Genomic DNA, 22,936 nt, shown 5'->3' with positions numbered 1-22,936 from the left:
ATTATTAGATATCCCTGAGTATGAGTGGACTATACATAATGCACAAAGGTAGAGACTGACTTAAGAGGGTAGTAACTCACCCAGTATATGCAGTAAAGGCAAAGTAAATGGGAAACAATGTAGATAGATTGCTGGATGTGCCAGGACCAAGTTAAAGGTTTCTTCTCAAAATATATTAATCAGGTTTCCTTTGGAAAAGACTGGAGAATCAAAATAAGATGATTTCATGTAGGTTTCAGGAACTACTTGCCAAGATGTAGGATGAGTGAAGGAGACCTAGGAGAAGTAGTGCAGTGGCTCGAAGCTATACTGCTTTGGGCATGAAGGGACAAGAAAAAGGCAGGGATGTATATCCAAGGGAAGAAAGTTGAAATAGAGAAATCCACCTTGTCAGGAGCCCTGAACTTTTGTTGAAAATTCCACAGCTCTAGTTGACCATGTATGTGGAATACCAACTATACTGACCTACTACCCAGCTTCCTTCCATCTGCTGCCAGGAATTCCCAAGCCCAATGGGAAGAAAAAGACCCAAGAACAAACTGATATAGTCCATACTGTACAGCTTTATGGGGTACAAAGAAGTGTCATAATAGCTGGAAAGTAGACCTAGAGGGTAAATGAACAATATTCAGCATAGAGAACATCTATTTCCTTGATGAAATAAGAAGCATGATATGATGGTTAATTTTATGGGTCAAGATGGTTGGCCTGCAGTGCTCAGATATTTGGTCTAACGTTTTTATGGATGTTTCTGTGAGTATGTTTTTGGATGAGATTTACATTTCAATTGGTGGACTTTGAGCAAAGCATGTTGCCCTCTATAATTTGGGGGGGCCTCATCCAATCAGTTGAAGGAAGAATCAGAGAAAAGATTGATCTCCCAGCAGGAGGGAATTCTGCAGCAAACAGCCTTGAGACTTGAACTGCAGCTCTGACTCCTCTGGGTCTTCCACCTGCCAATCTATCCTGCAGGTTTTGTGCTTATAAGCCTTCATAATCATGAGAGGCAATTTCTTAAATGTTTCTTGATAGATATTTATTGATACAAATGATATATATAATCCTTTCTCACACACACTCCTACACACATACACACATGCATTTCCTATTGGTTTTGTTTTTCTGGAACCCTGACTAACATACAGGGATATCAACTGATACAGTTGGTTGAGCAAGAGGAGTTTAAAGTTTGAAGAGAGAGAAAGAAGTATAAAATAGGCATCATATTGGGAGAATTAATGGACTGTGCTATGTACAAGATTGCAGGATTGCTTAGCAGCAAGGAACCACTTAAGATTATTGATCACAAGATCAAAATGACATCAGTCATTATGTTTATTTGATTTTCACCAGTCACAATCCCCTGGACTGAGGCAGGTATAGAGAAATTTATATTTAACTAAATCTCAGATTTAGCTATTTGTGTATGGCAAAAGAAGGGAGGCAAGAGGGAACTGAGGCATTATCAAAGGGAGTGATAATTAGAATGAGTAGTACAAAGTGGGATGGAAAAAGAAGAGACACAAGAACACAAAGTAATTAGGGCAATTAAAAGGTTATGAGATCAATGGGAACTGCTATTCAAGGCCAAGCTAACATATAAATAAAAAAACTCAAACAGATACCATATCTAAGAAATAAGAACATATTAATGGTCAGTAAAATAATTACTATGTCTTGGTATTTAATCTGGAAGACATATATTTATTTAGTTGTTTATAGAAGGAGTGTCAATTGGAACAACAGCCAATGTGTTCTACAAATGATTTCCTAAATAGACATGTCATGAAGAGAACATGTAAACAGTAATTCTCTTTAAAAATTGGAATTTTAACAATATGCAGTCTTACAGCTGACAATACAATTAAAAAACAGTATTTGGGAAAATAGCATGTTTTCATAGAGAGATAGATTTTTGGGATCTAGGTTTCATACACATATTATGCATGTATGCAGTGGCATATATGAATATTTTGTTAAAAACATATATGACACAATTAATATAGGGATAGACACATTTCTGAAGATTCAGAGTTGAAGATGGAAAACTAAATTGGAGATGGAGCTATAGATATTCTAAATGTAAATTTTATTTAATTTCTGCTTTTCATCTTTTTTTTTCTTTTTTTTTTTTAGTGGCTTCATGTGTAACACAGAGCCCAATGTGGGCTTGAACTCAGGACCCTGAGATCAAAACCTGAGTTGAGGAGCACCTGGATGGTTCAATCGGTTAAGCACCCAACTCTTGATTTCGGGCCAAGTTAAGACCTCATGCTTGTGAGATGGAGCCCTGGATGGAGCCCCAGGTCGAGTCCCGGGTCTGGCTCTGAACTGAGCACTGAGCAGTGACACCTGCTTAAGATGCTACCTCTGTCCTTCCCCTGCTCGTACTCTCTCTCAAAAAAAAAAAAAAAAAAAAAAATTAAAAATTTAAAAATATAAGTTGTTGGAAAGAAAAAAAGAACTGAGCTGAGATCAAGAGTCTAATGCTGAACTGACTGAGACACCCAGGTCCCCTCTTTTCATCTTATTTTTATTTATACTTTTTGCATGCTCTGATGCTCTAAATAGTTATGAAAACAAAATCAAACTCCAAAACTCTCTGTCCAGTCTTAATTATCTAATTTTGATTTTTAGGTTCCTAGGTAATTGCCATAAATAGCATTTAGCAAGGAAAATTAGTGAATAAATCCAGATTGTTCCCCTCAGGTGGTGTCCCAGTCACTAGCTCTTGCAGTGATTAGGGCTTTGCACACAGGCAGGTGTCAGTAGCAACACACTTTCGATAATACTGATTAGATTAACACCCCAAGTATATCACAGTCAAGTGTGATACACTGAGAACCTAGTTTTGTTAGCTAGAAGGACAAGTACTGACTACGACTTCCCATCTGCTTGTAACATACTGCAAAGAAAATCAACATGAGACAAAGAAGGTTCTTGCAGAGAAAACATATAGGGATGGTTGTTAAGGGAGAGCTATGACAAACTGTGAGTAACCCAAAACAAATCAATTAGAAATATCAACTGAATGCTTTCTCCACAGACCTCTCACTGCTCACACTGACATTTTTAATTGGTGGAAATGAAAATCACTTGACAACAATATGCAATTATATCGATTGTGCTATTAATTCCCAATGGTAAGAATACAGTGACGATAGGTATAAGCCAGTGACTGTTCTCAGCATGTTCCATACATTTAAGTTTCATAGCAAGTCTGTGAGGTAGATATTTTGTTTATCTCTATTTTATAATTGAAGAAAGAAAGAATAAGCCTGCTAAAGTTGCTGAATTTACAACCAATATACATCAACTCCATTTTTTTAACTTCATATCTGCAGTCATGGAAAAACACAGCTGACACTTAAATGTGGAGCTTGAGGCTCTGGAAGATACAAAATAGTCAGAGAAGCTTAATTTCATAAGAACTTAATTGGTTAAAGTTTCAGTAGGATTATAGATGTGGAAATAATAAAGTCTTTATAAATTGTTATAAGGAATCAAGGAGCATAGGTCAGAGCTTGTGTAACTTAACAGGAACATTTAATTATCCAACTCATTCTTCAGTTATGTTTATTAACTGGGGATGAATTAGGTTTGTTTTTTTTTTTAAAGTTGTCAATCCTTGCATGTTTCAATGCCAATCATTATTTTCCAAGTATACAAATCCTACTAAGAAATGTACAAATAACATTATTCTATTTACTGATATAGACCTTTTTTATTGAAAATTTGTTCATGACAACCATATCCAGAACAAAATGTAGGTGGATATGTAATCCATTCCAGGATACAGATAGACTTCAAAACATTAAATCAATTATTATCCAAATAGATAGATCATTAGACAGACAGATAATTAGATAGTTTGGTACATAATTTCTTTAGATGAGGGACAAGTGTTATAAATAAGCAGCCATTAATCTGATGTTAACCATAAAAAATTAATACTGTAAGATAATCTATATAAATACCAACTGGAAGGAAAATTATAATATATTCCATTTACAGAAGCATCAGGATTCTATTTGTTAGACAGGCTCCCATACTCGAACTCTTCTTTTCAGGGTAAAAATATAAAATATAATGTTTTATTATTTTCTTTGTTCTGTTTTTTTGTTTCTATATTGAATGCACATGCCTGCTGGAAAATAAGTTTACCCTTTAAAATGTCATATATAAATATATGTTAAATATATTTAAAATATATGGATACATAAAATCACAGAAATAATGAAATAACAATCATGTAATACATAATATGCTTCCTGTTTTCAGGTTGCCCTAAGATACACATTATAATCTCTTCACAGCTCCAAAGGGTTTGTAATGGCTTGGATAGAAAATATAATTATTAGAGCACCTCGGTGGTCACGTCAGTTAAGTATCTGACTTCAGTTTAGGTCATGATCTCATGGTTTGTGAGTTTGAGCCCCACATTGGGTCTGTGCTGACAGCTCAGAGTCTGGAGCCTGATTAGGATTCTGTGTCTCCTCTCTCTGCCCCTCCCATGCTCATGCTCTGTTTCTCTCTCTCTCTCAAAAATAAATAAATAAATAAATAAACAAACATTAAAAAAATCAAAAAAAGAAAAAGTACTTACTTATCAAATGCTGGTGTGGGACAAATTGTCCTAAGAAGGAAACATAAGTGAATACAATGGTGTGCTCAGTGCAGCACCTCCCTTGATTCTACCTAAACAGCTAAAAATCCTAAAGCTTGGAAGCACAAACTCAAAAAACCACTTCTTGAGAATGGTTGCCAGAAGTCATAGTTTCTGTGAGTTCTAACTAGTGCCAATTAGAAACAAAGCAATTGCACAAAGAATCAGCCTGGTCTTTTTAAAGCTGAGAGCTTGTCACCTGTGAAAGGTGAGTGGTAGACAGGATGTTGCCTGAGTTCTCCTCTGGCTTCAGTGGTGTATAAAAGATCACTTAGGTAGAATCCCTCAGTATTTTCAATGTCAGTCATAATAATTTGTTTATCTTCACTGAGTTTTTCTTCATCATTCTGATCATATTATAATAACATGTTTGGACTGAGCTGACCACCAAGATCACCTTGAAAAGCTCATTAAACTTCCTAATGAAATGTCAGACACTTCTACAGATATATCATTAATACTTCCAAGTAAATAACGATGTCTTCACAGGTCACAGACTCCTTAAATTACTCAGTGAAACATTGCCAAGCAAGGCCCACACTTTATTTAACAATGCACATATTGACACTTACAATAAAAGCGGGCACACCTTTTTAACATGTCATTAATCATAAATCCATCTACCCATACATTTATTCAAGCCTAAAATCATCCTTAACTCCTTTTTCCTTTCTCCCTTCTTTCCTGCCCTGAGGAATTTAGACTGTGTCAGTCCCTCAGGTGTGGCAGGTAAGAGCCATATTGACACTAGCCAGCAGTGTGATGGAAGCCACAACAGACAGTCATATGTAACTTGGGATGGCGACACATGAGAAAGTCAATGAATTTACATGAGAGGAGTCTGAAACGTCATCAGGAGGCGTCCTTCAAAGATTTGGCCTGAATGGTGTCTGACTGTGGGGAGGAAAGGGAGCCTACAGAATTCTGTAATGGGATCTACACTTTCAGAAAGCTGTGAAATTCATATTTGGATCGAGATTCGTATATGGATTTGTATTTGGATTTGGATCAGTTTCCCAAAAGGCCAGTCTCAAGTGAGTTCTATCTAATATAGCTAAATACTTTTGTGTTATTATATGTACCTGCATTAATGCCTAACATATACATGTAGCAAAAAAAATGAGAATATTCTGAAAGATAAGTGGCACAAAATTGAGCTTTTGTGCAGATTCTATCTTTCTGTGGTGAGGAGCACACAAGGCAACAAGAACTACATCCACATGGCCACCAATGCGCTATTGTCCTTTTTAGGTGGAGGATTCAGACACTCTTTGAATTACCAAGAATTTTATAAATCCAGAGTGTCTGACCCGCTAGGCTTTAGAGAAAAAGAGACTTTTTGTGATAAAACTGACAGAATGGAGATTCTGATTCACTGTTGCCAGACAATGCACTCAGCTTGCTTTTGAAAGGAAACAGAGTGTTTACTGTTTTGTGGCAAAATCAATGAGCAACTTCTGAAGGATGGAAGAAAAGGTGTTTACAAAAAATCTAACAGAACTAACGCAACTAAGTAAAGACACTGATGCAGAGGTATCTTTAGAATTTATTACAGTCATATTTTTTCCCAAGGAAATCTTTAGATCCTTAATTAAAAAGCTGTTTTGGTAGATTTTTTAATATTAATGATGGCTAAAATAATAAGGATTCTAAACTTATGAGATACATAAATAGAAAAAAAAAAGGTGTAGTACAAATAAGAGATTTTATAGCCAATTAAGGGAACTTAACCATCTTAAAAAAGACTTTAAAAAAATATTGGAAAAAGAAAGTTCCATGTCTGCCTATATAAAGGCTGTCCTATGTTCTGTTGATTCATAAGACATTGAACATGAAGTGATTCGCTAATAATCTTAAGTTCTGTGCTAAACTAAGAATCAATAAAAGGTTTAATATCCCATCTCCCAGGATGTTGATTCTGAAAGGAGGAAAATAATCACCTCTCTCCCCACAAACAGAGGTGTACTCCGGGAGGACTGGGGGATGGTGTTCTTTAGTTACTCAATAAAAACTTCCTGGTATCATGTACTCCATTAGAAACTGGGGAACAAGAAAGAATAGGTACGTGCCCCTCTCTACCATAGACAATTGCAATGCAGCATGATAACTTTTAAGATATGAGAAATGTCGAATGGTGCCAGAGCACAAAGAAGGGGGTATTAATCTAGCGTTGACAAAAAATATAGGAAGGAAGTAAAGTTTTTCACAAAAGTGGAAGGAGAAATATACAATCATGATGACAATACTTGCCTCATTTGAGCAAAAAAAAAAAAGAAAATTCATCTCAAATAAGATATGAAACACATAAGAAAAATTTGGGGCATAAAAAGAGTTTCCAGATTGAATATGAACATATCATTTGCTCATACTGAATAAAGTACACACAGCAGTCACTCAGTGAAAAGAATTATGTATCTAAAAGAAAAACTATAATTTTCTTTCCTTTTTTTTTTTTTTGTATATATAGCCATGGACTCAGTTTTGTTCATATCTGTTGCCCAGAACATAGTCATGTGGCCCTAACTGCAACAGATATTGAGAGCTAAATCAGTATACATTTCTTGCTAAAACTCACTTATTGTACTACCAAATGAAAGACTTGGGGGAATGGACATTGGCAAATATAGGTCTGTTTCCATCACACTATCTTACTTTAAATTCTATTTACTGGTGAGCAAGAGAGGCAATGAGTGACAGACAATAAGTAAATAGTATATATATACATAAAGAGTACAATACATAAATTATGTGTCCTGAAATCTTAAAAAAATGTCTGAAATGTATGAAACATTGAGAGATTATCCACAAAACCTAGTTAGACATATATAGCATAAGAAATAAAACTTCTAAGCAAACTGCCTTTCAGTGGCCAAATATCCAACACTTACTGCACAAGAAAGGACTATTTTTTCTTCCTTTTTAATGGTAAAATAATTCAAAATGCATTATTACAGTCACTTTGATATGAAAACTTATTCCTCAAACCTGAAAACTATTAAAACCTTATTTCAAATACAATATAAATTGATAACTGAAAATCTTAAATTCATTTTTTTACCAAAAATCAGAATTGTGTTTTTAAATTATATCTAGCAAATTCACGTATCAGATAAGTTTGGATTACAAAGGAAAGGTATACAATTTTCTTAGACTTGTTTAGAAAAGAAAATTGTAATTTCATTGAAAACCCAGAATAGCTGTTCTCTATTATGTTAGAGGGGGTATAATCTGATCTAGAAAATAAGAAATCCAAGGGAACAGATGACGTGTAACATCGGACATGACAGAGACAGCTCTATGAAGAATACAAAATACACTTTCTCACAGTCTGAGCATGAAGAGTGAGCATAGACAATGCATGCCTGCATGTGGTATGTAGAAAAATTAAAAAAGACAGTTATCTAGGTGGTTAGTGTCACATTTATGTCCAAGTCAATAGTCGCGGGAGTGGAAGAACACTAGAAAGAAGGAGAAAAGCATCGTAAAAGGAGAGGGAAAATGGAGTGCCTAATTCCTTTTCTACTCTTTTCGAGCTCTCTGAAATTAAGCAACGTGGACAGCCTCCAGGATTTCATTTCCCTTATCTCTTTCTTCCATTTCAGAATGTGTTCTGCTTGACTTCTGGACTGTGCAAAGTGAAATCATGTATATAAAAGGGCTTGCTTGTCACCAGGAAGTGCAATTACACTTGTGAAATGCTAGCTACAGGAGTAGTGATGACAGTGGCAGTTTTGACTCCTTCCCTGGTGAAATATTTTTATTGTAAAAATGTACAAAAAGCAAGCAATAGTCAACAAGTACTTACTGAATATCAACTATGTGATAGACACTAAGTTCCTACATAGTTGTGATAGTGGTGGCACAAGATGAGGAAGGGAATTTTAAAACAAGGCAGTCATACAACAGGAGACTGAGGCATACATGCTTTGGAGCAGAGGTTCCCAATATCTAGATCTTATTTCTTAACATGGCAGATGCCTTCTTTCCTGTGATTATAAAATTATTTAAATCTTTACTATCATATCACCATGTCCATTGATTGCTTTCGCTATCTAGCATTCGGTTCTCACGGCACATCCAAATCTAGTGTTGCAGAACTATATCTTGTTAAAGCAGACCATTTAATCAGTTGTCCTGCTCTTCCTTGGCCAATAAGAGTACCGGAGACCCAAGATAGACTATGGAAGAGCCTCTCTACAGTTGCCCTCAGAACATGCGTTTAGGGGCACCTGGATGGCTCAGTCGGTTAAGCGTCCTACTTCGGCTCCGGTCATGATCTCATTATTTGTGGGTTCGAGCCCCGCGTCGGGCTCTGTGCTGACAGCTCAGAGCCTGGAGCCTGTTTCGGATTCTGTGTCTCCCTCTCTCTCTGACCCTCCCCTGCTCACGCTGTCTCTCTCTCTCTCTCTCTCTCTCAGAAATAAATAAAAAACATTAAAAAAAAAAAAAGAACATGCGTGTAGTGCTCCAATGCTTCCTCTTTGATTTCCCTTCTTGACCTTTCAGAGTTATCAAGCGAACACATTCCCTGACATTTCTGTGAACACTTCATCTAAATAACAGAATTCTTTCTACCTACACTGAAGAAATGCAGATAGCCAAGCATAAGGTCACAAGTGTGGATACTGAATCTCTAACATCACTCAGGAGACTCTATATTAAAGCATTCCAAGTGATCGTCAGTAGCACTGAGTAGCATTTGTGAATCACTTGTTAGGAGCCTTTCTATTCAAAGTATTGCACATGCACTGGCTATATCGGCATCACTTGGGAATTTGTTAGAAATGCAGAATTCAGGTCCTGCTCTTAATCAGATTCTGCAGTTTTACAAGATCCCCGGGTGCTTCTCATGTATCTTGAGGTTTCAGAAGCATGGAGGAAGACATCTAGTTAAAAAAAAATGTTTTGGGTAAGGAAGAGATTACAAGTCATTGTTAAATTTAAATAGGGCATGATGCATAGTTTTAGAAGGTTCTTAATGTATAAAAATGTTTTTATGAAATAGTAACTCATTCGTAATTTCCTGATACCAGTTTTAAGTTATTAAAATGGACCATGATATGTTAAGAAATCTATTTTTTTTAGGGGAAATGGAAAATGATAATGGTAATGGAAGTTTCTCTCACCTGGGACTGTAAATATTCTTGGAACACAGGCCTCAGTGAATGATGGAGCACACTGATTGCCCCATTTCGTGTTGCTCTGTGCAACATTCAGAAATAAGGTGAAAAGGACCCACTGTCATTTTGAGGGGCCACATATGGTAGGTTCAATCTATTTTAACAATGTTACTATTTTTATTTTAGTGCAGAGAACAAAAATTTTCTCTCAGCTAATGATTCACCAGGTCTAAGTTTCCCTGAGGTTGAAAGAAACCTATGATGTTAGCTACATCAATGTGAATAAACTTTTCACAGGAGTGGGGAGGAGGGAAAAAAAAGAATGAGCAAAAGTGAAGTGTTTCACTTGATGGTTGAAATTACATTTAAAAGAGGTAGAGAGATTTTCAAACTTTACAATTAGGCTTAGTGCAAAAATGTTGAAACTTGAATTCACAGTCTAAACTCTAGTTAAGGGCTGAGAGTATTAGCTCTTGTTTCCATCTGATTTCAAATCCTAACTCCATGACTGACTGTGTGACGTTACCTCTCCATTCCTTAATTCTTTCATGTAAAAAATATGGATGATGGTACTAAAAGGGACTGTCATAAGATTTCGCTCACATGTTGGTCAGTGTCTGTACTAGTGTTTATTTAAATTAATTTTTTAAGGGCCTGTGCAGAACCAGTATCACGTGATGGAGGTTTTCCAGGAACCACAGAACCACAGATCGTGACTGATCCAATTCTGTGAACCAGAGGTCATTACAATAAAAAACAAAACAGAGGCACCTGAGTGGCTCAGTCAGTTAAGCATCCAACTTAATATAATGTTCCCTTCTTGCCTGCTTTAAAAAATTTACCTGAAATATACAAAATGCTAGATCATATGTAGGAGTTTGTAACAGGGCTAATCCCATCTAACAAAAGGGAAGAAATGTGACTCACTCATGGCCAAATAAAGTGCCCATTCCCCTGGCCATGGTGAGTGTCCATAGAATTATTCAGAATATTCTCTGGAATTTTTTTGTTGGTACAATCTGAAATGACTATCTTGTTTGGCTATTGTTTTCTAAATTGGTAGGATGTTAATCAGATGGTTCTTGGTCTTCTCATCTACCACATGGATAGAGACATTTTGAGAGATGGAATGAGACTGTCTAAAAGTTATAGAGGTAGAGTAATGTCTTATCTTGTTTACATTTAAGAGAAATAGGGAGGGTTTTTTGTTGTTGTTGTTTGTTTAGAACCATCTCATGAGGAAATACACAGCATTGTTTATTGATGAATCAATTTTACCTCAGAACTCAATGACAGCAATTATAATGATAATGAGTTTCCAATGTCAAGAGCTAAATATGTGCTAAATGTCTTATGTGCACTGTTTTCTCATGTACTAGATTAATATTCTGAGGTACATAAAAATGACAAATAATGTTTACAAGAAACACGAAATTAAGAAATCATACTCTGTCCTTGAAACACATCAGAGAACACTGGCTATTCCCCTCTCAGAAGAGAGAGAGTGCCTCCAAGGGCACATGTCACACAATTTCAACTCAGAATCATTTCTAAAATTTCAGACAATTTTAGATGTAGGCATAGAGCCAACATTCTGATTTAATACATTAGAATTCGATAGAATTAATTGATTGTAGCAGTAAATAAAATAAAATATAAGGTAGATCATAATCTCCCCTAAGGCAGCAGTTCTGGCTTATTTCTGAAATGCTGAGTACAAATTATGTGTCCTTGCAAAGTGGACAGCTGACTGATGTATCTGACAGTGGACATTTTCTGATTTATTATTCTGTGTGTTATACTCTGGCTGTATCAGATTGGCCACCCCAATGCCTTCTTATAACATGTACTTATTGCACTGATTTAGACACTAAAAATACATACATGCTTTGCAAGTAAGCTGGCGTGAAACTAAATTTATCTACAATTATCAACATTAACTGCTTTCTTTACACCATTAAATAGTTAATAACCTTTCATTTACAAGGGAATGTTTGCAATATCAACCTTTTTTTTAGGTTTGCTTTCTTGGTTGTAAATAAAATAGTCATAAATTCTACCTTTTTACTTATTTCAAAAGTCATGTCTTCAGTGAAGCATTCAGTGTCCACCAGACCTACGTATTTTCCTCATCTGACCCCCCCTTACAAAATTTTATTGTAAAGTGCTTATTTCAATCTGTTTACTATGTTTATTTTGTGTGGTTTTTGTAATTATTAATGTATCACTATATATTATACTGAAAAATGTTATCTATTACTAAATTCTGTTCTTTATATTCCTCATAGACAAAGATTGTTTTATATAATTTAAATGTAATAATATTTATATCCCTCAGGAATCTAGCACAAAGTTGGGACAATATTAGGAATTAAGCTGTTTATCTTAGAAATTAATATATAAATAAATCTTATATGTGCATCTAAATAAACAATATTAGAGTATTTCCATACACAGATTTTTATATAATAAAATATTTGCTTTTTCCCTGTTAAAAAAATTGCCTAAGACTTGCAACTAATAAAATGTTCTCTCATTGCTTGCTTTAAAAAAATGCCTAAGCTGTTTACCTGAAATATACAAAATGCTATAGATGGTGGACCGCTTTGAAAAGTATCAAATTCATACCCACCTACAATCTCAGAATGTGATATTTGAAAACAGGGCCTTTGCATATGTAATTAAGTTAAAACTATGTTATACTAGATTGTGGTAGGTCCTAAATTTAGTAAGTAGTATTTTTGTAAGAGGAAGAGACAACCCTTAAAGAGAACACACATAGAGTGGGCCACATGAAGGCAAGAAGCTGAGATTCCTGACAAGCCAAACAATGTCAAGGATGGCCTGGAGGCACCAGAAACAAGAAAGAGGCAAGTAAGAATTACTTCCTGAAACATTGAGAAGGAGTGCTGCCCTGCAGCATGGCACTTTGATTTTAGATGTCTAGCCTTCAGAATTGTGAAAAAGTAACTTTCTGTTGTTTTAAGCCAGCCAGCTTGTGGTGCTTTATTACAGTAGCCCTCGAACCTAATGGGGATGGTTATACTTTACATACTAGATACACAACCAGCCAGAATAACCAGTTCACCACAAATGCTCAGAACTAATCATTTAAAAAAGGTAAATCAGCAGGAAAACAGTGAAAGGTTGTAATGGAATTATTTGAAAATATCTCAGGCATGTCCTGGACTCCGTATATATTTGACTCAAACTTTATACCTATTCATCTGCAGATAGCCATGAGAATCCATTTGTAGAATGATGACCCCAAAGCATTCTGTTACATTATGAAATAACCCATCATCTTCACTTGAATGTGTTTACTGAGGCAAGAAGATGGAATAATTTATTTTACAGAGATTTACAGCCATAAGAGTTGAACCAAAATGGGTTTTCTTCTTAAAACTTACTAGAGATTTCTCTAGATCAGTGGTTATTGACCTTCATTATTTTTGTCTCCGCCATAGACCCCCTCTGAGAATCTAAACCCACTCCTTTGGAAAATGGAGTATACTTTTTCCAAAAGTATAGTATACTATACTTTTTTTCTGTTATCTTATAATTTCAGCATGGTCAGAGACTCTCTGATATCAATTTTTATATTTTTACAGGATCTCTAAGCATCCCTATTGTAGAGAATAGCAAACTAGGGAACCTAAGTCCAAACTCCAAATTTGGAGAAAATGTCCAGTGTTTATTCAAATCATTTAATCTACTGGCGCCAAGAACAGACTTAAATGTGGTCTTAATTTATTCTCACTGCTCAGAGTCCTGGCCCTATGTTTTGTGTGTGTGTGTTAAAAACTGTGAATTATAGGGGTGCCTCAGTGGCTCAGTCTCTTAAGCGTCTAACTTGATTTAGGCTCAGGTTATGATCTCACAATTCCTGAGTTTGAACCCTGTGTCAGACTCTGCACTGATAGCACAGAGCCTACTTGGGATGCTCTCTCTCCCTCTTTCTCTGATCCTCCCCTGCCCAGGTTCTCTCTCTCTCAAAAACGATAATACAATTACAATAAAAATGTGAATTATAATATTTTAGGGAAGATAGGATTCTAACTTCAAAAAGTCATCATCTAATTGAGGGAAAAATCCAGAGAAAAGCAAAATTAAAATAACATAATAAGGATAGGTAAAATGCCATTTATATACCCAAGATATTGTAACATTCACATATACATAATTGAATGGTCTGTCAGTGGTACTTACAGCAAGTACTCAAAACCCTTTAGGGACAGTCTGTCATATACTAAAGCAGGTTATCATGTACTCTAAACCTTTATTAAGAAAAGTTGTTAATAACACAGCCTACCAAATTTTGGAACACTGTTTTCACAATGTGAAAGTTATTCATAGTGTTAAACCCATATCTACAAAGAAAACTTAAGGAAACCAAACTAGAAATAAAACAAACAAATCGCCTCTATTTTTAAAGTTCATTATAGCTCCAGGGCAGACATGACTCCATGACTGGGGCTTTGCTAATCAAACATGATCCTTGCAATATATATGTAGATATAGAAATTAGTTTACATGAGAAAGCAGGATAGATGTTATCCCTTGTCTGATGCACAAGAGATAGTGTGTGTGATACCTAAATACAGGGATGGGAGCATCTAGCTGGCTGGCAGCTTCCTGGTTTTGGGAGAGATAGAGTTGCCTTAATACAACCAGTTCGGCGGAATATTGTGGTTGTTCCTAAAGCTCAGCCTACAAGTTATATATTCAGTTCTCCTAACAATCTTGTATGATCACTATATAACTTAATAAATCCCTTTTTTTTCTTAGCAGAGAATTCTTTTTGTCATAGATGAGAACAGAAACTGGCGTACTGCATCTAAAATCACATGTTCTATTCCTCATATGCCTGGATAATGTCAGTGGCTATTTGGAATTATTTGGAAATCTAAAGATTGGTCAGTGACTTGATCTGTGGCAATAATTTCCTCCCAGTCACTTATAACAACAGCAATAAAACCAAACGTAAAAAGAGATTAAAGCAGTTATTAGTAGGAACTAGAGGAGTCATGTTAGTAATTCAGAGTCAGTTTAAACTTTACGAGCCATGCAATAAATAGATGAGCAAAAGAATTGAGAAACTAGAAGGAGAAAAAAAAAATGGAGCCATGAAATAGTAAGAAGGAAAACCTACTGAGAGAGGGGATTTGACAAATTTCTGATCTCCATCGCTGGGCAGAGTGAGGCCCACATTTACGGTTCGTGATTTTGTTATTATTAGTTTTAGTTTGATTACTTGTTTTATCCTTACCTTGAACTATCTTGAATGAGTCTCAAGAAAATAATCAATCATAAGAATCTGTCTTAAAACAAACCACCATAAAAAGTAGTGCTTGGTGGGGGGAGGGGGCAACTTTCTCCCTACTTCCTTTATTTTTTCTCTCTCCCTCCCATTGATCTCCATCTACTAATTAGATACAAACTAAATCAAGTATTGCCAACTATATATTCCTTTAAAAAGTCCTGGAGATAATCAAACTCACACCTTTCCTTAATGAGTTTCAACTAATCAAAGATGCCTATCATAATGTCTAATTTTTCCAATGTTTCAACATCTACATGCCATCTTACTCATTCTTTGAGTCTTTCTTATACCTATGATCATTATAGATAAACTTACTTTATCCTAGGGGGTAAAATGAATAGTTTAAAAAAAAAAAAACATTGGAAGGAATAGTGGAGACAGGGTATTTTGAAAGTGCAAAGTCAAAGAGGCTTCTAATCTTTGGAGTCCATGAGACTGTCTATATCACATGATAATGCAATTATCACATATATGGAAGTCAGAGAAGGCTTTTTTCCTTTGTTTTAGTTTTTGGTGCAAATGATTTTATACATATCTTTTTAAAATGTTTATTTATTTTTGAGACAGAGAGAGAGAGAGAGAGAGACAAAGCATGAGCAGGGGAGGGGCAGAATGAGAGGGAGACACAGAACCCAAAGTAGGCTCCAGGCTCTGAGCTGTCAGTACAGAACCTGACTTATGAGGCTCAAACTCACAAACTGTGAGATCATGACGTGAGCTGAAACTTAACCAACTGAGCCATCCAGGCACCCCGGTGAAAAGTTTTAATATTTGTTCTAACCATGTAATAACCAAATACAAAATGCAAAACAAGTGATTGAATGCAAGGAAAAAAAAAAAAAAGTATTGCATAAGGGACATCAAAACCAGATAACTGAAAAACTGCCAAGAGACAAGCATCTAGGACCAGATGCTTCACAGGTGAATTCTACCAAACATTTTTTTTAAAGCGTTAATACCTATTCTTCTTAAACTATTCCAAAATCTAGAGGAAGGAAAACTTTCAAATTCATTCTATAAAGCCAGCATTACTCTGATACCAAAATCAGACAAAGACACTACAAAAAACAAAACTATAAGCCAATATTTCTGATGAACACAGATGCAAAAATTCTCAACAAAATATTAGCAAAAACAATTAAAAAACATTAAAAAATAATTCACCACTATAAAGTGGAATTTATTCCAGGGATGCAAGAGCAGTTCAATATTCACAAATAAGTCAATGTAATATATCATATTAATGAGGAAGGACAGGGGGACCTGGCTGGCTCAGTCAGTTAAGTATGCAATTTTGGCTCAGGTCATGATCTCACGGTTTGTGGGTTTGAGCCTCACTGTACTGATAGCTCACAGTCTGGGGCCTGCTTCAGATTCTGTGTCTCCCTCTCTTTCTGCCCCTCCCCTGCTCCTGATCTGTCTCTCTCTCTCTCAAAAATAAACATTAGAACATAAAAATAAACATGAAAAAAATTTTTTTTAAAAAGGGAAGGATAAACACCATATGACCATCTCAACAGAAGCAGAAAAAGCATTTGGCAAAGTGCAACATTCATTTGTAATAATAATCAACAAAAAGAGCTTAGTGGGGAAAAATTCAATAGAATGGCCATATATTAAAAATCCATATCTAATATTATACTCAAAGGTGAAAAGTTGAGAGTCCTTCCCCTAAGATCAGGAGCAAGGCAGGGATTTCTACTCTCACCATAGAACCTGAAGTCCTAGCTGCAACCATCAGTCAAGAAAAATAAATATAATGTATCCAAACTGGTAAGGAAAAAGCCAAACTGTCATATTTCCAGATGATCTGATACTATATGTGGAAAATCCTAAAGATTCCACCAAAAAACTCCTACATCTGATAAGTGAATTCAGTAAGGTTGCAGGATACAAAATCAATGTATTAAAGTTTGTTGTATCTCCATACACTAATAATGAAGCATAAGAGAAATCAAGAAAACAATCACATTCACAATTACACCAAGAAGAATAAAATATCTAGGATTAATTTAATCAAGGAGGTAATAGACCTATATTAAGAAAACAATAGGACACTGATGAAAGAAACTGAAGATGACAAAACAAATGGAAAGATATGCCTTGGTCATGGATTGAAAAATTAATATTGTTAAAAATACCCATAATACTCAAACCATCTACAGATTTAATGCAATCCCTATCAAAGTACAAACAGCTTTTTTCACAGAACTAGAATAATCCAAAATTTGTATGAAACCACAAAAAAACTTGAATAGCCAAAACAATATTGAGAAAGAACAGAAACAGAATTATTATAGTCCTATTTCTCAAGATATATACAAAGCTATGGTAATCAAAACAGTATGTTACCAACACAAAAATAGACACATAAATCAATGAAACAGAGGGCCCAGAAATAAATCTATGCCTATATGATTAATTAATCTATGACAAAGGAGTCAAGAATATACAATGGGGAAAAGACAGTCTTTTCAAAAAATAGTGTTGGGAAAACTGGACAGCCACATGTAAAAAAAAACCTCAACCACTTTCTTACACCTTACACAAAAATAGACTTAAGATGGATTAAAGACCTAAATGTGAAACCTAAAACCATAAAAATCTAATAACAAACAAACACCCCGGGCAATATCTCTTTCACATCACCCCTAGCAAAAATTTTATGGATATGTCTTCTCAGGCCAGGGAAAGAAAAGCAAAACTATTAGGGAAAAACAACAACAACTTTTGCATAGCAAAGGAAACCATTAAGAAAACAAAAATGCAATCTACTGAATGGGAGAAGATATTTGCGAATGATATATCCAATGAGGGGTTAATATCCAAAATACAAAGAATCAATACATCTTAATACAAAAAAAATAAATAAACCATTTGATTAAAAAAATTAGCAGGGCACCTAAATACACATTTGTCCATAGAGCTGGCCAACAGACCTAAAAGATACTCAACATCACTAATTATCAGAAAAATGCAAATCAAAACCACAATGAGATACCACATACAAACAATAAGAACACATTTGTATGATAATGGAAGATTATAAGCTAATTTAGATCTCTAAGCATCATCAGTTAACTTTAATTCTTAGATAATTTTTTAAGTCTAGACTATAAGAAGGAATCAATTTTAAAATCAAACTATAAATTATTCATAACAAATACATATAGGGAACAAATATTTTGTTTCTGGGGGATACTTTTACAGTATATTAATTAATAATTAATTAGGGTAGAATAAATCTAAAACAAATAAAACTTTACAGAAGTAATATCTGCTAAACATAAGCTCTGCAGTGAAATTTACTACTCATTTTCATCACACTGAAAATCTGCAAGATGATAACTGATAAGTAGAGTTGTTTAATGAATAATTTATTTAATGACTTATTTAATGAAACCTAATGGTGAATGTATACCATCAATTGATTCTCTGTTTCCTAGTGGAAAATACCAGTAGACCAGAGTTACTGGAATACTGGGTGTACTGGATGATATCTCGTTCACTGAGAAGATTTAGGCTTCACGGAAACCATTATCAAGTCCATTCCATCTTAAGTTTCTTAAGAACACTCAGAAGAAAAACTAATTATAAAGAAATGGAAATACAATTGAATCATCAGAAAGCCATTTAAAATTCTTGCTTTCCTTTCTCCTATACATTTTTCACACACCTGATAAACCATTTTAATGTCAGAGTACTGACGATAGATGCTTGATATCAAAACATTTGTAAAGCCTATTTCTTAAACTTGTTATCAAGGTGGAAACCATTTAGGAATAATGTGAATAATGTAGCTGATCTATTGTTCAAATGTCTTAAAAATAAAAAGGAATAGATGAATGAATGAACAAAGGAATGAGAGAAAATAAAGAATCTAGGAAAGTCTAGACTGATTTGGGATTCAAAATAAACCATAATTAGTGACATTGATCAAGGAAAATGTATCATTAATTAATTATGGCTTAAGAATCCTAATTAACTAACTGCATTCAAGAAAATGGAAATGAAAAGGTGGAAATAGAAATGTGATGGAGGAATTATAGAAAATAAAGTAGTTGTATTACAAGACAGAGAATCAAAAAAATATATATAGCATTTTATAGGGTCCTTACACTGCTCCAGGCTATTTCTGTTCAACTTTACATTACTTGAAGATCATTCTAAAAAAACTTTTCATTCTAGATTAACTCTTCTTGCATGTAGTCAGTTTCTATCTAGCCTTCTTTACATACTGTGATGTCATTTGGTGGACAGATAAATTTATGAAATGAAAATTAATTTTTAAAATAGTCCAAGCAAAATATAATTAGAAGGAAAATGAATAAGGGAGGTAGGAACTAATAAAATTTTCAAATACATATAAAAGTAGGGATTATCTACTCTTTGAAATTCTTAATGATACAATTCCTTTCCATTCATATATAACTGAAGGTCAAATTTGCATGTGATCAATGCTCCAAAACTTGTGATGAATCTATATGTGGGTTTGTGTTTTTTGTTTTTGACTTATAGAATTTGCCTGAAATACATCTTACCTCATTCTGGAGATCTCGGATCATTTTGCTCTTTCTTTCCATTTCAGTCTTTAAAAAATTAATCTGAAAATGAAAATATTATGTAAGCACATTTCAAACTCATTTCTATGGATTTATAAATTTATTTTCATGATTTTTGAAGCATAATACAAAGATTAACTCTTTATCAACAAATACTGAAATAGAACAAAGGATTAAAATTTTTATTAACCAAACTTTCATTGCGCAATTCACACATATATCCATGGATCATAAAAAGTCTTTTCTCATGTAGTAAAAGATTAATTTTTTAAATTAAGAAACCATGCATATTATAACTGCAATTCTCTAACTATTTAAACCCGAATTTAAAAAAATGTGGTCCTTTAAAAATTTAAACAACAAAAAGCTAGATTCTTGGGTTGCGCCTAGAAATCTCCATTCATAAAACACTCTCCAGATAATTTTGATCAGTGTCAGCTTAGAAAGCAATTGCATGGTGATATTTCTGATCTCAAAAGCACAGAATGTTCTAATACTACCTCAAAGAAACTATGATATTTCCTTCTGAATATGATATTGTTGGAACCTGTAATCTTAGGTCAGTTGTTCAAGGCATATTTGCATAAACATAGCACCTTTTCTCCCTGAGCATTTCTGCCTGAGTATTTTGAAAGAAAGAAAGAATAGCATAGTTGTTCAAATTTGAGACTTTATAGTCATTGAGTGTTCACTATGATAAAAGTAACTTTAATGATAGTGGATGTAATATTTCATTTCTCCAATTTTTAATTTCCTCATAGTCACATCTTTCTTAAAAAGAGGAAACAGATATAATTAATTTCACTACTATATTTTATTTAATTCAATATATTCAAAATATTTTGACACATAATGGTAAATGATATAATTGACATTAAAGTTTGTGGTATATATTACAGTAAACCACTGTATGGTTTACACTAACAGCATATCTCAGTTTGGACCAGACATTTTATAATGGTCAGCACCCTGTTTACCTAGTGGGACAATTATCAGTCTTAGCGGATTCCTGGAATGATACAAGAGACTGGTAATGTGCATTATCTATGGAGATACACTGAGTCAGTAGAAATCATGTTTAGGAGTAAAATCAATGTTCCCTTTATACACAGATTTTAAAAAGAAAAAAAAAAACAGTTCTGACAGATTTCAGAATGAACAAAAAAACCAAGAAGTAGCATGTAAAACATCTCTGGGCACAATCCTAAGAATAAACAACTGTAAATATTTGGCCCAAGTTTCTTCAAACCATGTAAAAAATTATTACATTTAGTATTAAAGCCCTACCTAATTTTTCTTCTTTCCCTCTCTCCAGAAATAACCACTATCCTAAAGTTGATGTGTATTATTAGTATTGTGCATGTTTTTGTACATTTTCCTTTTGTGTATTGTGTAAACCCTTACAACAAATGTAAACACTCTCTTTTCTGGCTTGTGTAGGGGTCCTTGTACCTTTCCTTCAAATGGTAGTAGAAATATAAACCAATTTTGAATGGTCAAATTGCATATCAAATAAGCTGAAGCTGGGGCGCTTAGGTGGTTCAGTCGGTTAAGTGTCTGACTTCAGCTTAGGTCATGAGCTCAAGGTTCGTGGGTTCCAGCCACACTGGAACCCACTGTCAGCTCTTTGCTGACAGCTCAGAGCCTGGAGCCTGCTTCTGATTCTGTGTCTCCCTCTCTCTCTGCTCCTCCCACACTCATGCTCTGTTTCTCTCTGTCTCAAAAATAAATAAACATTAAAAAAAAAATTAAAAAACAAGCAGAAGGTTGAGAACTACCATGATCATTGTCTTGGTCATAATAATTTTCAGGGTAAATTTGAACTATGAAGATACTAACACAGTAACCTGAAAACATGAAGTCACAGGCTTTGTCCCTTTAAGAAGATAATTTGATTTGGTTGGTAAAGCAAAAGAATCAATGGAGGGCTTGATGCCATTCGAAATTAGATATGTATGTAGAGCAATAGTGTATGCCCCAATAAACAGCTTTTGCACCAATTTCTACTGCTTCATACTGTCTCAGCCTATAGATAACCAATCTTGTGGCCGGACCAGCCTTTGTTGTTCTTAGTGTGATTACCAGACACCCTCAGCAATATCATCTGGAAATTGAAAATTTAAAAAACAAAAAAATAAAATGAACTTACCAGTTCTGGAAGTTACATGTTCATCTGGGGCCTCAAAGTGAGGCCTTAGGTAGAAAGAGCTTGGGAGAGCTTAGGCCTGAGGTTTTATTTATAGGGGTGAAGGGTAGGAAAATTTAAAACATAAGAATGAAAATTAAAAACAATGGAAGAGAACAAACAGTCAGCCCAAAAGGTCAGTTACTGAAATCAACCAAGATCTCCAAAACAAAGGAGCACCGGTTTTTTTTCAGGAGCTTGAAGGCTGGGATGGGGAGGGCTTGGCCCTGCTCTTTGTCTAGTGGTGTGTTTATTTCAGATAGCCATCTTTGAAGTGNGCTACATCTTCCTAAGTACTTTATAAGTACTAGAAAAATCTGATATATTACAGATTTGTCTTTAAGTCATGAACTACATAAAGCCATCTTACTTATATTGGACACCTGGCTGGCTCAGTCAGTAGAGCAGAGACTCTAGATCTTGGGGTCCTGAGTTCAAACCCCATGTTGGGTATGGAGCCTACTAAAAATAAGATAAAATAAAAATCTTAAAAAAATACCCATCTTGTTTATATCAATGACCTATTCTTTCAAGGACCCCAATTTTTCCTAAATCCTCACATTTTGATACTATTCAATGTTATCTATAATTAACTTTAAAAATAATTATTTTTACATATAAACACATAACGGGGTTTTCTCATACATTACTTCAAAACAACCTTTAGAAGTAGCTACAGGAGATTTTTGTTTTGTTTTGTTTTGTTTTAAGTAAACTGTATGCCCACGTGGGACTCAAAGTCTAGACTCTGAGATCAAGAGTCACATCGTCTACCAACTGAGCCAGCCCGGTCCCCCAATTTTCATTATACTCTTAATCAAAGTTAGTTGTCATTAATAAAGAATATAATTATTTAAATGTGAAACAAGGACAGAGAATCTTGAGAACTCAGTGTTCAATATTCAAGAGCTAAAATATATTCAGAATATTCAAAAAATATTAGCATTTTGAAACCATTGGTCTAGGATTCCAGCAGGTTTCGACATCCCTGGAAAAAAATAAGCATTCTCAAGAGATAGTTATGAATTTAATTCTCAGAAACAGAAACTATCATTTATTTACTTTGAACAAAGAATGTAA

The 22,936-nt window shown here is 34.5% G+C and overlaps 1 protein-coding gene across 1 annotated transcript in view; it reads right to left on the bottom strand.

The window, feature by feature from the left end:
* The window catches only part of LOC144234778 (leucine zipper protein 2-like), a gene marked incomplete at its 3' end in the record, with an annotated part of 391,662 nt that overhangs the window by 148,255 nt on the left and 220,471 nt on the right, over positions 1–22,936 (bottom strand). Inside the window, exon 5 of the mRNA XM_077768067.1 lies at positions 19,651–19,713. Within this exon, the coding sequence (XP_077624193.1) occupies positions 19,651–19,713 (63 nt within the window). The remainder of the gene's footprint in view (positions 1–19,650; positions 19,714–22,936) is intronic.

The sequence above is a fragment of the Crocuta crocuta genome, unplaced genomic scaffold (assembly GCF_008692635.1).
Source record: "Crocuta crocuta isolate KB4526 unplaced genomic scaffold, BGI_CrCroc_1.0 scaffold356, whole genome shotgun sequence".
Classification (NCBI taxonomy): domain Eukaryota; kingdom Metazoa; phylum Chordata; class Mammalia; order Carnivora; family Hyaenidae; genus Crocuta; species Crocuta crocuta.
Note: the sequence above shows the minus strand (reverse complement) of the source record. Positions and strands in the feature narration are given on the sequence as shown.